This window comes from Perognathus longimembris, chromosome 9 (genome assembly GCF_023159225.1).
Source record: "Perognathus longimembris pacificus isolate PPM17 chromosome 9, ASM2315922v1, whole genome shotgun sequence".
NCBI lineage: Eukaryota > Metazoa > Chordata > Mammalia > Rodentia > Heteromyidae > Perognathus > Perognathus longimembris.
In genome coordinates, this window is record NC_063169.1 from 32,787,550 (window position 1) to 32,801,026 (window position 13,477).

Genomic DNA, 13,477 nt, shown 5'->3' on the forward strand with positions numbered 1-13,477 from the left:
ACAAACAGCAAAGAAAAAAAACTTGATAAAACAAACAGGTAAAAATGGAAAACAAAACAAACAATCAAACAATAAAACCGACGACCTTTCAGAAGTGAAAAAAATGTAGTCCTCCTTGTTTGGTGGTCTTTCCCCAGTCTCTGGTTTCCTCGCAATGGTCTGCAGTCTATTTTGCTGCTTGGCTGTGTTTGACTTGATTTCAGTTTGCAGGGGGTGGTACTGTTCTCATCTTTCACCTCTGTTGGTGCAATCCTGGGTCTCTGTGGTTTGCACAGCTTGCTGGCAGTCCTTGGCATCCTCTGTAGATGGGGACTTGAGGAGTCTCAGGAACCGTAGCTCCTCTGTCTGCTGTGGGGCCGCTGCCTTTAATGCCTGGCTATGAATAGGCTGTGGACTCAGCAGAGCCGGGCATTTTTGGCCTGTTTTATCCAACTGAGAGTTGCTTGCCTGGGGGAGGCTACACACTCCTGGGCGGGACGGCCTCCTTGGTGGAGTTGGCTATGGAGTGCAGCTCCGTTTCAGGCTATGAATTGGGCTTCCTCTGTGACGGGACTGTTTAACTTTCTCAGGAACTGTTTGTTCCCCTGTCTGGTGTTTCCGTGCCACCGGGAGCTGCTCTCTGCATTTGCTGTGAATTTAGAAATTCCAGTGGGCAGGACGGGGCACCTCTGGCTGAGCCGTGGCCCAGGACATGCCCCCCGCCTGGGCAGGGGGCGTTCTCCTGGGCGGAGTTGACTCTCACAGGTCGGTCCCTCTTGCCCTTTTCAAAGATGGCTACTTTGACCTCACTTTCCCCAGGCCTGCTTTAGTTCCAATCTAGTCTGACCCAATGCCAGTGGCAAAGATGGCGCTTCGCTCTGGTGGTGGGGGATGGGCTGCCTTCCAGAAGCTGCTCTGTGGGTGCGAGTGGGAATGTTTTTCATGGGGTACTTACACTTTCTCTGCGATTTCAGGTCATCCGTGCTTAGCCGCCATCTGGAGTATTTCTACCTGGTCATGGCTGTGTGCTTTAGCTGCGCAGCTTGTGGGTTGCTGTGCCGGGCGCTTTGCCGGCTCTGGCACTGCTGTGGTGGTGGGACTCTGCCCGGAGCTCAAATCTGTGTTTTCAGATGAGCAAAGTCGATTTTTCCTTCCTGGCCAGAATCCCTGTACTGTTAGAACTTACTGTAGCTGTATTTCTAGGCGTAAAAGTTTCTATGGGGTGATAAAACTACGGTGTCGGAGGGAGCGCAGATAGTGCTCTGCAGCTTCTCCGCTGTCTTCCTCCTGTCTCTCATTTAACATTTTTATCAGTAGACTTTGTAGAACATTTTGTGGATTCTCTTCTATGTCTTTGATTGACTGCTCTGCTTTCTGCTTGTTTTGAGTGGGAGATGAGACTCCAATGTTTTCCATCTTTCTTGTGTTCTTCTGCCCATTTGGATTGGGAATTCCAATCTACAAGGACCTGTGAGAACCATTTAAGACCCAAAGCAGGCCCTAAAGCACTATTGTGTAAACCTTAGAACTTCACGATTATATACAGATACCTTGTATACTTGTATATAAAATTAGATTTGGTGTTCCTAACGAATAAAATTTTGCTATAACAACCAGTCCTGAATCCTGTATTCAGTAGTTACTTATTTACTGTTACAACCCTTTCAGCAATTTTTTCTTATATTAAGTTCCTTTTGGGCAGGCTGGCTCTGTCTTTGAACCCCTTTGATTTACTCGGATTGAGCAGGGATACCCTCTATTCAAAAACCAGGGGTCAATGGAATCTGGAGGTCCTGGAAGTAAATCAGGAGGGTAAGTTAGCGGTAGTAAAGAGAATAGAGTACAAAGTATGAGGGTGGTGGTGATGATTTTGGTTTAGTTTCAGTTACATGGAAATGTGGAGAAGAGTAGAATCAGTAGAAAGAACAAAGTTAAAATGATAGAAAGTGGAGAATTAGCAGAAAAGAGTGGAGGTGTTATTCATAGGAAAGTAATTTTTAAAGAAAGAGAATGTGAAGAGAGAAATAAAGAAAAAGAAAAGGAAGACAAATGCACCCAACAGAGAACAATTATTTTAAAAAAACACAACAGAAAAACGAACAACCAAAAAAAAAAAACTTGCTAAAAGAAACAAATAAATTGGAAAACAAAAAATCAATGACGTCTCAGAAATGGAAAAAAAAAAAAAAGGTTAAAGAAGTTTGAAAATATGGAGCCTTCCTTGTTTGGGTGGGCTTTCTACAGTCTCTGGTTTCCTTGCAAAGGTCTGCAGTCTATTTTGCTGCTTGGCTGGTTTGACTTGCTTTCAGTTTGTGGGGACTGGATCTGCTTTGACCTTCCTCCCCTGTTAGTGAAATCCTGGGGCTCTATGGTTCACACAGCTTGCAGGTAGGACTTGAGTGTCCTTTGTAGATGGGACACATGAACAGTCTTGGGATCCGTGGCTCCTCCCATCTGCTCTGGGTCTGCTGCCTTTAATGCCTGGCTTTGGATAGGCTGTGGACTCAGCAGGGCAGGGCACCTCTGGGCCGGATGACCTGGCTGAAAGTCTCTTTTCTGGGGGAGGTTCCTCCCTCCTGGGTGGCACAGCCTCCTGGGTGGAGCTGGCTATGGAATTCAGCTCCATTTTTAGCTGGGAATTCGGCTTCCTCTGTGATGGGAACTTTTTTCTGTCTCGGGAACTGTTTGTTCTCCTGTTGGGTTGTTCCATGCCGCCAGTAGCTGCTTCCCGCTTTCAGTTTTAATTTAGAAATTCTAGCAGGCAGGGCAGGGCACCTCTGGCTGAGTTCACCTGAGTCTGTGAGCCGCGACTTGTGAGGAACCTCCCACCTGGGCAGGGGTAGTTCTCCTGGACAGAGTTAGCTCTCACTGGTCAGTCCTTCTTGTCCTTTTCAAAGATGGCCCCTTTGTCCTCGCTTTCCCCAGGCCCGCTTTAGTTCCTGTCTGGTCTGACCCTATGCCAGTGTCAGAGATGGCACTTTGCTCTGGCCGTGGGGGAAGGGCTACCTTCCAGAAGCTGCTCTGTGGGTGCAAGTGAGAATGTCTTTTGTGGGGTACTCAGGCTTCCTCTGCGATTTTTGCCTGACCGTGCTCAGCCTGCATTCTGTGTCTGTCTGCTGCCATCTGGAGGATTTCCTCCTGGTTGCTATTCTGTGCTTTAAGTGTGCAGCACTGGCGTGGCGGTGGGACTCCGTTTCGAGCTCAAATCTGTGTTTTTAGGCAAGCAAAGTCGATTTTCCCTTCCTGGCCAGAATCCCTGTACTGTTATAACTTACTTGGGCTGTCTTTCTAGGAGTAAAAGTTTTTCTGGAGTGGTAAAACTGCAATGTGGGAGGGAGCTTAGCTAGGGCTCTGTTGCTCCTCTGCCATCTTCCCGGGTTTATCTAAAGATCTTTTCTTAATGAGGTAGAATTCACATTTTATAAAACTGGCACAAAGTCTGTAGTTCCATGTTTCCTAAGTTTTTCTCAATGTTGAACAATCATTATTGCAATGTAACTGCATAACTACGTCAGAACCATGAAAGAACCCTACCACTCAAAATGCTGTTCTCCAGCCCTGGATTCCCCCCCCCCATCTATATTTCACCTTAACTTAAACATTTCATTTATATGGAAGTGTATCATATACATGGCTTTTTTCACATAGTCTGTTTTTAACCTCATCTACATTATAGCACAAATTCATATTTGATTTTTTTATGATTGATCACGTCCCATTGTACAGTTCTTAATTTTAATTCATCAGTCGATATCATTTGAGTTGTTTCCAGTCAATTGTTATAAATAATGTCAGGATGAATGTTCATGTGTGTTTATGGGAAATACATTTTCTCTTGAGTTTATATATAGGAATGAAATTGCTAGGTTAAGGAGTAACATACTTATTTAAAGTTTTGATGAAACATTCAGTTATATAGAAACTTCAAGTTAAACTCTAAATTTAACAGAACCACCACACTTTTCTGAAGCACCACATCATTTTGCATTTCCACCAATTATGTTCCAATTTTTCCACATTCTCATCATCTCTTTTTAGTATTTCTGGTCCTCTCCTATGCCACTGAAGCTAAAGTGAAATCATATTTTTAATATAGCTGTTCAGGCAGAATCATTACACTAATTTGATATCTCCACTTGGTGGAATTCAGTCCTTACATTAAAAATTATTGTTAATCAATAACTTCTTACAAAATTTCCCTTAAAGTTAACCTAGTCAAAGTATTGAAAGTATAATTTCTTTAATGTCTGGGGCTACTTTAGCTCTTTATATCAGAATCATTGAGGTACTTATTACTTTAGGTAAACCAGTAAGAAAAAGAGTTCTTCCTTACATATAAAACTGTAATCTATCTGTACATCACTTTGACAATAAATAAATAGAGAAGAAAAGAGTTCTACCAAATGTAGCACATATTTTCATCCAAATTCTGTTCGCTTTCATGGCTGTCTCTTGGGAACACATAATGTAAGACATGTCTTAATCACCAACTGAGAAAATAATTTCAGTAAAGAAAATGAGTATATAGCTGGGTACTAGAGGCTCACTCCTGTAATCCTAGCTGCTTAGGCAACTGAACTCTGATGATTATAGCTCAAAGCCAGACAGGATAAGAAAGACTCTGAGACTCATCCCCAATTGACCACCAAAATGTCAGAATTCGAGCTGTGGCTCAAGTGGTAGAATACTACCCTCGAACAAAGAAGCTCAGGGACAGTGACCAAGCCCTAGGTGCAAGCCCCAGGACTGACACAAAAGGAATATAAATAAAAAAGAATTATAAACTACACTTTTACTTTTCTGCCATAATGCCAAAGCCATCATGCAAACATAATTCTAGCTTTTATAGAAAAAATTTGTTGTTTGTCTACACCAGACATTGTCTTTAATTTTATAAGTTCTTAGTAGCATATAAACAAATATACATACAGAAAGACTAACAAATCACATTTCCTACCAATTGCTGCCCAACTTTTAATATATAATCCCTGATGTTTTCTGTCTAATAAACATCTTCTTTGGATACATTTTCTGTTATTACGTAGGAATGTATGATTAGTTACAAGTATATATATATATATATATATATATATATATATATATATATATATATATATATATATATATCCGAGCTAAATTTCCCTAGAAACAGGACTAGAAACTAACAAAACAGAAAAGTACACATGAAACTAGAGTTTGAAAAAAAAGAAAAAAGCCTGGCACTAGTGGGCTACAGCTATAACACTAACTACTCGGGGGGCTGAGATCACGTTTTGAAGCCAGCCAGGGCAGAAAAATACGTAAGACTTTTACCAAAAAGTCAGAAGTAGAGCTGTAATTCAACTGGTAGAGTACAGGCCTTGAGCAAAAAAAGCTAGCAAAAAGAACAGCATCCAGACCCTGAATTCAAGCCCCAGTACTGGCACAAAAAAAAAAAAAAAAGAGGGTGTTCTGTTGTCTCCTAGTTTAAGTCTAGTAGCTGAAATAAGGCAGGTCTAGTCTGAGAGATCCTATTAAGGGCTCTTCTTCAGCATATTAACTTAATTATTCCAAATATCCCAAGTATTCCATTTGGATATTGTTTGGTGACACACTATCAACACATTATTCTAAAAATAAAGGCATAATTATCAGAAAGAAATGCATGGCAACTTTTCAACTATTTCATTAGAGAAGCAGCAAAATGAGAAACTATTACTAAGTGTGAACAGAGCAACTCATGTACTTATATACACAAATGGGCATAATCATTTTAGAATTAGAAAAGCTGGAATAATAACATTAAGATAAATTCAAACTGGACCACATATTCTATCAAGAGCAATAGAATTATGACCTGGTGGGATATTCTCTTTGATGAATTAGTGGTTTTGACTTTTTAAAAGCAGTTTTAGTGAATGAGTAAATATTCCTAAATTGACTCAGATTAGTTCAGAAAGAAGGGTAGGGGATGCCTAGAAAATTCTTTAAGGAGAACTTGCAGGAAAAAATACTAGCTGGAAGACTATGGAGCCAAGAAGTGAGTGTTTCATTTGCTTGAGTTTTTAAGAAAAAGCTTTATATCAAGGCTGATTGTATATAGATGGATCACTTTTTCAACTACCTACCCAGAAATGATGTCACTCAGCAATAGGAACTATACTAATTTGGTGATACATAAGGTGTTTTCTTATATATAACATCTAAGTCTCAAAATTATTAGTATTAAATATTGTAGACAATAATTATAATGGAAAGGAGACTATAAAAAACTTTGTAAATCAGAAAGCTTTATGATGCTTCTTAATTAACTTAGGCATTTGCAAATAAACAGTGTGGGGCTTTTGTTTGTTTGTTTGCAGCAAAAGCTGAACAAAATGAAAAAAAGAAACTGGACCAGGGCAGTCAAAGGCATATTTCTTTTGGAGGGGGGGCGGTAGTATGTGTTTATTTATTTATTATTTTTATTGCCAAGGTCAAGTACAGAGGGGTGACAGTTACATACTTTAGGTAGTGAGTACATTTCTTGTCCAACTGGTTATCCTTTCCCTCATTTTCCCCCACCTCCCCTTCTTCCCAGCTCATCCCCCCAATTGTACAGTTAGTTTACAAAATATTGTCTTGTAAGTATTGTTGTTGCATTGGATCACCTTTTATCCACCATTTTAATGTTTTCTTTCCCTTCCCTAATTCAAACATATATATATATATATATATATATATATATATATATATATATATTCTCCCAGGGTACCAGAATCAAATACAGTGACAACAAATGAACTGTAGAAAAAAGAAATGATTTCATATAGTAAGTTAAAAATAACAACATCATTGATAAACCACTTTTTTCCATATTTTGGAAATCATTTCCCTTATCATCATCTTATGTGATCATATATACATAGCTACTGAGATATTGTGGTCATCTGCTAAGACTATCCTAGTTATATACTAATTATTATCAATCAGGAGACCATAGAGTTTATGTTTCTTTGGGCCTGGCTCACTTAGTATGATTTTTTTCTAAGTCGTTCCATGTTCTTATGAATGTGGCAATGTCATTCTTTCTGATAGAAGCATAGAATTCCATTGTGTATATGTGCCACTATTTCTAGATCCATTAAGCTACTGAGGGGCATCTGGGTTGGTTCCATATCTTAGCTATGGTAAATAATTCAGCAGTGAACATGGGTGTGCTGGTAGCTTTAGTATGGCTTTGTTTGTGATCCTTTGGGTAAATGTCAAAGACATATTTGTATTAAAACTTTGCCCTGAAATGATTAATTTGACTGATTAAGCCAATAGAAATGATTGAAAATGACCTTAGGTTTTCCACTGATCATCATTCCACATTGTAGTATCCTAAGCCCTTTCAGAAGGGGTACATATCATATAAAATGATTTTAAACGTTTAACCAAATATATAACTTTTTGAGAAAAAAATAACTCACATCTTAAATTTCTTCACAGCTGCTTCTTCTTTTTTTAAAATTTTTTAATCAAACTGATGTACAGAGAGGTTACAGTTTCATACGTTTGGCATTGGATACATTTCTTGTACTGTTTGTTACCTCATCCCTCATTTCCCCATCCTCCCTCCCCCTTTCCCTTCCCCCACCCCCATTAATTGTTCAGTTCATTTACACCAAACAGTTTTGCAAGTATTGCTTTTGTAGTTGTTTGTCTTTTTTTACTCTGTGTCTCTCGAATTTGGTATTCCCTTTCAATTTTCTAGTTCTAATACCAGTATACACAGTTTCCAATATACTCAGATAAGATACAGAGATAGTGTGGGTAAAACCACAGGAAGGTAACACAAGAAGATTATCAATAATAGAAGCTACAGTTACACATAGCACGTTGAAAGTAGTTGCAACAGTGATATAACAATCGTTTCCATAACGTGGAGTTCATTTCACTTAGCATTATCTTATGTGTTCGTAAGGGTATAGCCCTTGGGCTCTTGTGATCCTCTGCTGTGACTTGCCTAAACCTGTGCTAATTATTTCCTATGAGACAGACCATAGAGTCCATGTTTCTTTGGGTCTGGCTCACTTCACTTAGTATAACTTTTTCCAAGTCCTTCCATTTCCTTACAAATGGGGCAATGTCATTCTTTCTGATAGAGGCACCAGCACAACAATGTTCATCACAGCACAATTTGTCATAGCTATAATCTGGAACCAACCCAGATGCCCCTCAGTAGATGAACGGATCAGGAAAATGTGTACATATATGCTGCTGCTGCTTCTTCCTCTCCTTCTCCTTCTCCTTCTCCTTCTCCTTCTTCTTCTTCTTTTCTTGTTCTTTTTTTTTCCAGTCCTGAAGACTGGTACTCCAGGCCTGAGCACTGTCCCTGTATTCTTTTTGCCCAACACTAGCACTCTACCTTTTGAGCCACTTACAGCTTTTTCTGTTTATGTGGTGCTGAGGAATCGAACCCAGGGCTTCCTGCATGCTAGCCAAGTACTCTTCCGCTAAGCCACATTCCCAGCCCCCCAAGAGATTCATTTTTTATTTATTTTTATTGTAAAAGTATTTTACAGAGAGGGGTTTCAGTTATATAAGTCATGTAATGAGTACATTTCTTTTTGAACAGTATTACCTCTTCCCTCTTTTTCTCCCAGTGTTTTCCCTCCAGAGTCCCTCCCCAACAAGTTGTATAGTTCATTTTCAACATAGTATCTAGTGAGTATTCTGCATTATTTCTTCCTTTCTCCCACTATTTCTGGTTCACCCTTACTCTCCCTCAAACAGGTAAATGTCATATAAGACAAAAATTTACAGAAATCAAAAACAGTGAAAAAGGAGAAAAAAGTCTTGTTTCAATTTCTTGGAGTTCATTTCAATAAATATCATTTTATATGATCATATACACACAGCTATTGAGCCTTTGTGATCCTCTCCTGAGAAAAAAATCATTTTAATATAACATTGTAAGCCAAAAATCTGTTTATTCACAGAATTAAACATTATGTTCTTCTCAGCATTTCATTGCTATAGTTAAGTAAACATGAAGCCTTGCTCTCAGTCTTACAAGCCTATCACAAGTTTTTCAGCAGCCATCACAGAGAGTGTGCTAAAAGGATGGATAAGAATTGAAAAGCAACCAGTTCTCTCTAACAAGTATTTGGTTGAGGGTGAAAATTTTGATTATTAACCAAGACTTGACATTTCTGTATATCTACCAGCAACATTCTGCAAATAAATTTATACAACAAGCAGAGGGGAAGAATAGACTTATAGAGGAAAGGAGAGCAGGTAATATATTTAAGTAAATTAGTGAGGCCACAGAAGAAATAATTGCAGTATTTCTCAGAAAAGACAGTCTGCTGGAGATAAGATTATAAATCTCATAGGAATTACTTTTAGACTCATCATATTTATTACTTATTAATATTTTGGGGAAAACACTATATACAGTGCATAGCAAATTTATCAGATTTGTGAATGGCTTAAAACTTTGAGGTGATAAAAAGCTGATTGGAATGAATTGAAAAAATGAGTATAACATTATTGGAATTTTGATGTGGATCTGAAGCAAATAACAATTTCAAGTATTGGGACTGGGAATACGGCCTAGTGGCAAGAGTGCTTGCCTCGTTTACATGAAGCTCTGGGTTCGATTCCCCAGCACCACATTTATAGAAAATGGCCAGAAGAGGCGCTGTGGCTCAAGTGGCAGAGTGCTAGCCTTGAGCAAAAAAGAAGCCAGGAACAGGCCCGGAGTCCAAGCCCAGAACTGGCAAAAACAAACAAACAAACAAAATAATTCTCAAGTATTTCCATCAAATGAAAGTCTCAATTTTTAATCCACCTTCCATAGAAGATCCCAGGGACCAGCCTTGTCTTTTCCATAGGTTTAGGCATTGCTGACCTCACTCCTGTCTCTCTGAGCTCCCTTTTAACAGAAACAATATATGTGAACACAAGTTTTATATAATCACAGTGCTTTCTACTTCACTATTTTTAATATTCCCAGGATTTAATTGGAGTAGCGAACTAAATGCATGTCTACTGTTAAAAGATTCTACATTAACCTATGAATATTTTATAGTTCAAAATGACAAGTAGAAAGGAAAGGAATGGTCTGGCATAGAATCTCATATTAATCAGATTGGGCAAATATTGTAAGGAAATATAAAATTCGGAAGGTAAGTAACACTAGCCCATGGAAAACACCAATTGTATTGCTGTTGGTTGTCTTTAGAAAGTCTATAGATTATTCAGTATTGGAATATTGTTGTTTTAAACTGTGCCCCATAAATATTTTGAGAGTGATATCATCTTTGACCATTTGTAGCCTGAAGATTACTATTCAACTGATTTCCCTCCATAAAAATGTACCTGGATTATTTGAAAAATAAATTAGGTTTAAAGTTTCAGTTATGCTGCCAAGTAATTTATGGATTCATATATGCTTTTACTTTGTAAATATAGTTCATTTACCCCCAAAATACAAGGCAGACGGATGGGGACGGGAAGAGCCATCACAAAGAGCACCAGTATGAGTGGAGAAATATACACACTGGAGCATAATGATGGCAGCCAGTCAGACACAGCCGTGGGTACCGTTGGAACACATGGGAAGAAACGGAGATCCAGCCTGAGTGCCAAAGTGGTAGCCATCGTTTCTCGAAGAAGTCGAAGCACATCTCAGCTTAGCCAAACAGGTGAGTAAAATAAACTCGTCTTCCATTTGTAACCTTCCTGCTATGCCTGCTGATGTACATTGTACTGTATATTGCATTCTTCTTTGCAAAAGAATTTTTTTCTCCTTTTGAAAATATGTTAAATATTTGGTGATGTTTTTTCTGTGCAGAAAGAAGAAGTTATAGCTTGCCAGTAAATTAAAGCATTCAGATATTTTCCTTTGAATTAAAAAAAACTAAAACCATGTTTATAAGGAAATGCAAAGAAGTGTTAGACATCCAAATTGCTTTATATTCAAAAAAAGCAACAGGAGTTTCTTTTTTCAAAATGTTCCATATATAATTCAATTGCCTGACATTTAGGCTTTGTCTATACTTTTTTAGAGAAAATCATGTCAGTTGTGCAACTTGAAGTACAGCCTTCAAAGCTCTGTACAAATATAATTGAATGGCTTTTGTTACAGTTTCAATGAAAGTAAAAACCCAGAAGCAATTTTTATTGTAGCAAAATGGGTCAGTGAATTAATGCAAAGACTGATGATTTAATATAAACTTGTCTTTAAAAAATTTCCTCCTGCTTACAAATCTTAAAAGCTTTGTGTCCTGAAATGTTTGATTATATGTATATGCATATAAATTTATATTAAACCAATGAAGAAATGAGTGTATCTTAAAATAGAATAAAACATTTCTTAAAATTGCATAATATTACTGGGCAATAGGAGCCTGTGCCTGTAATCCAAGCTACTCAGAAGGCTAAGGTATGAGGTCGGTGGTTCAAAGTCAACCCAGGCAAGAAAGTTCATGAGACTCATCTCCAATTAATCACCAAAAAGCCAGAAGTGGGACTTGGGCCCAAGCGACAGAGTGCCAGCCTTGAGCAAAAATGCTAAGGGACAGTGCCCAGGCCCTGAGTTCAAGCCTCAGGATGACACAAAAAATTGCATAATATTTGATCATACATATTATATATTCCTCATGGTATGTAATATGATAGAAAAACAAGGGCAATTCAGTACTGAACTGATTGATATTGGCAGCACCTTTTTCTCCTCTTGCAAACATCCGTTACATTTTCTGTTCCTTTATAGCAAGAGCCTTGACACAAAATTTACTTCTATGAAAAAGTTCTCATAAAATCCTTTTTACAGCACTCTCAGCATTCTAGAAAGTACTCATTTTAAATTATACATTCCACAGAATATATTGAAAAATAAATTTGCAATTGGAAGTTTGGGGCAATGAACAAGTTTATCTAATATATACAGCAATAAAATGAACAGAGCTTCTCTGTATTGTGAAGGGTAATCATTTGTCTTCTTTGGGATTAGACTCCTTTTGAGTAGGAGTAGGAAGCATTTTTTCATTTGCCTTGCTTTGCTTTCTTTTGTTCCTTGTAGTGCTTCCAGGTTACTGTTTTTTATGTCATTTTGCTCTAGAATGTTGGGTGTGGAGAAAGGCTTTGATGATCAGATTTCAAAATACTTCTTTAATGTCATTTAAAGAAAATAATTTTCTATCTGAAATACTGCAAGTTTAAGAGATCTTTTCATCCTCTCTCACACACTCTCTGCCCTCTCTCTTTCTCTCTCTCTCTCTTTGCCTTTCTCTGTCTTTCTGTGGTATCTTGTTTTTCTTTGTCTCAGACTCACTGCATTTCTCTCTCTATTTTCTGTCTTCATTGCTCTCTCATTGTCTCTCTCTGTCTCTTTATCTATGCCTGTCTCCCCCTTTCTCTTCCTCTATGTCTCTCTCTCTGTGTCTGTCTCTCTCTGTGTATGTATGTATGTATGTGTGTGTGTGTGTGTGTGTGTGTGTGTGTCTGTCTGTCTGTCTGTCTGCCTGTCTTTCTGTCTCTATTGGTCTCTCACTTTTCTTTCTCCTTTCTCATTCACTGCATGAGCAGGTGAAAGTTTTCTTACATTTGCAAAGGAACTATGTAGAGACATTTTTGTAGTGGGTTTAAATTACTGCTGTGAAAACGGTCAGCCCCATTCCTTTATTAATTTAATTTCATGGCACTATATTGACTTTCAAATGCTATCCACCTTCTTAACAATTGTAAGAGTCTAATCAAAGATTAGATTGCAATGTATGGCTGCGAAATAAGATACTGGATTATGAAGACAAGATCACAAAAGATTTCTATCCCATATTGACTGAACAAATAACATTGAACTTAATTTCTTTTAAGACTGTTTGCTTATATAAAAAAATCACAGATTGAGCTGAATGTTTTGAGACCATCCCAGATGTAAAAATTTTATAATGAGCACAATTGTTTTCTTTTGAGCATGGGCCTCACTCCTCAGCACTATGTGAGAGTTAATCTGACTCTTCTGCACTTCCTCTGTATTCCTGAGACTTTGGTGATTGTCCTTTCTTTCTGTGTGAGGATATTTGTATGGACCCTTCGTATTGTAGTGTTGTATCCTTAGGTTCAAAGCCATAGTCTCATTCCTCCTTTTATGCCTAGCTCTTACTACTGTGGTTAACATGGTGCTTGCTTACCATGTGGTTAATCACATAGATGTTCAACAAATGTTTGAGGCCTCTGCTTGCTTTGTGTTAGGTAGAGTGGTTAAGAGCTTAGGCTGGTACAAGGTCATTTGTGTTTGATGTTCAGTTCAAGAGAGATGTTGGGGTCCATGCCTTCGGTCCCACTATTCAGGAGTCTGAGACAGGAGAGCAGCTTGAACCCAGTGGTTTGACGCAAATTTGGGCAACATAGATGGCCTGTCACCAGTTGATCCCCAGAAAATGTTCCAGGTCAATCATGTATTAAGGAACTTGGAGTAAGTTAACTTCAACATGAATCACATGATAAAAATGGAGATGCTTACTCCCATTACTCAGATCCAGAA

General features: G+C 38.3%; 1 protein-coding gene across 1 annotated transcript in view; it reads left to right on the forward strand.

Moving 5' to 3' along the window:
* The window catches only part of Rims1 (regulating synaptic membrane exocytosis 1), a 547,387-nt gene that overhangs the window by 476,863 nt on the left and 57,047 nt on the right, over nucleotides 1-13,477 (forward strand). Inside the window, 1 exon segment of the mRNA XM_048353904.1 lies at nucleotides 10,402-10,634. Coding sequence (XP_048209861.1) covers nucleotides 10,402-10,634 — 233 coding nt within the window.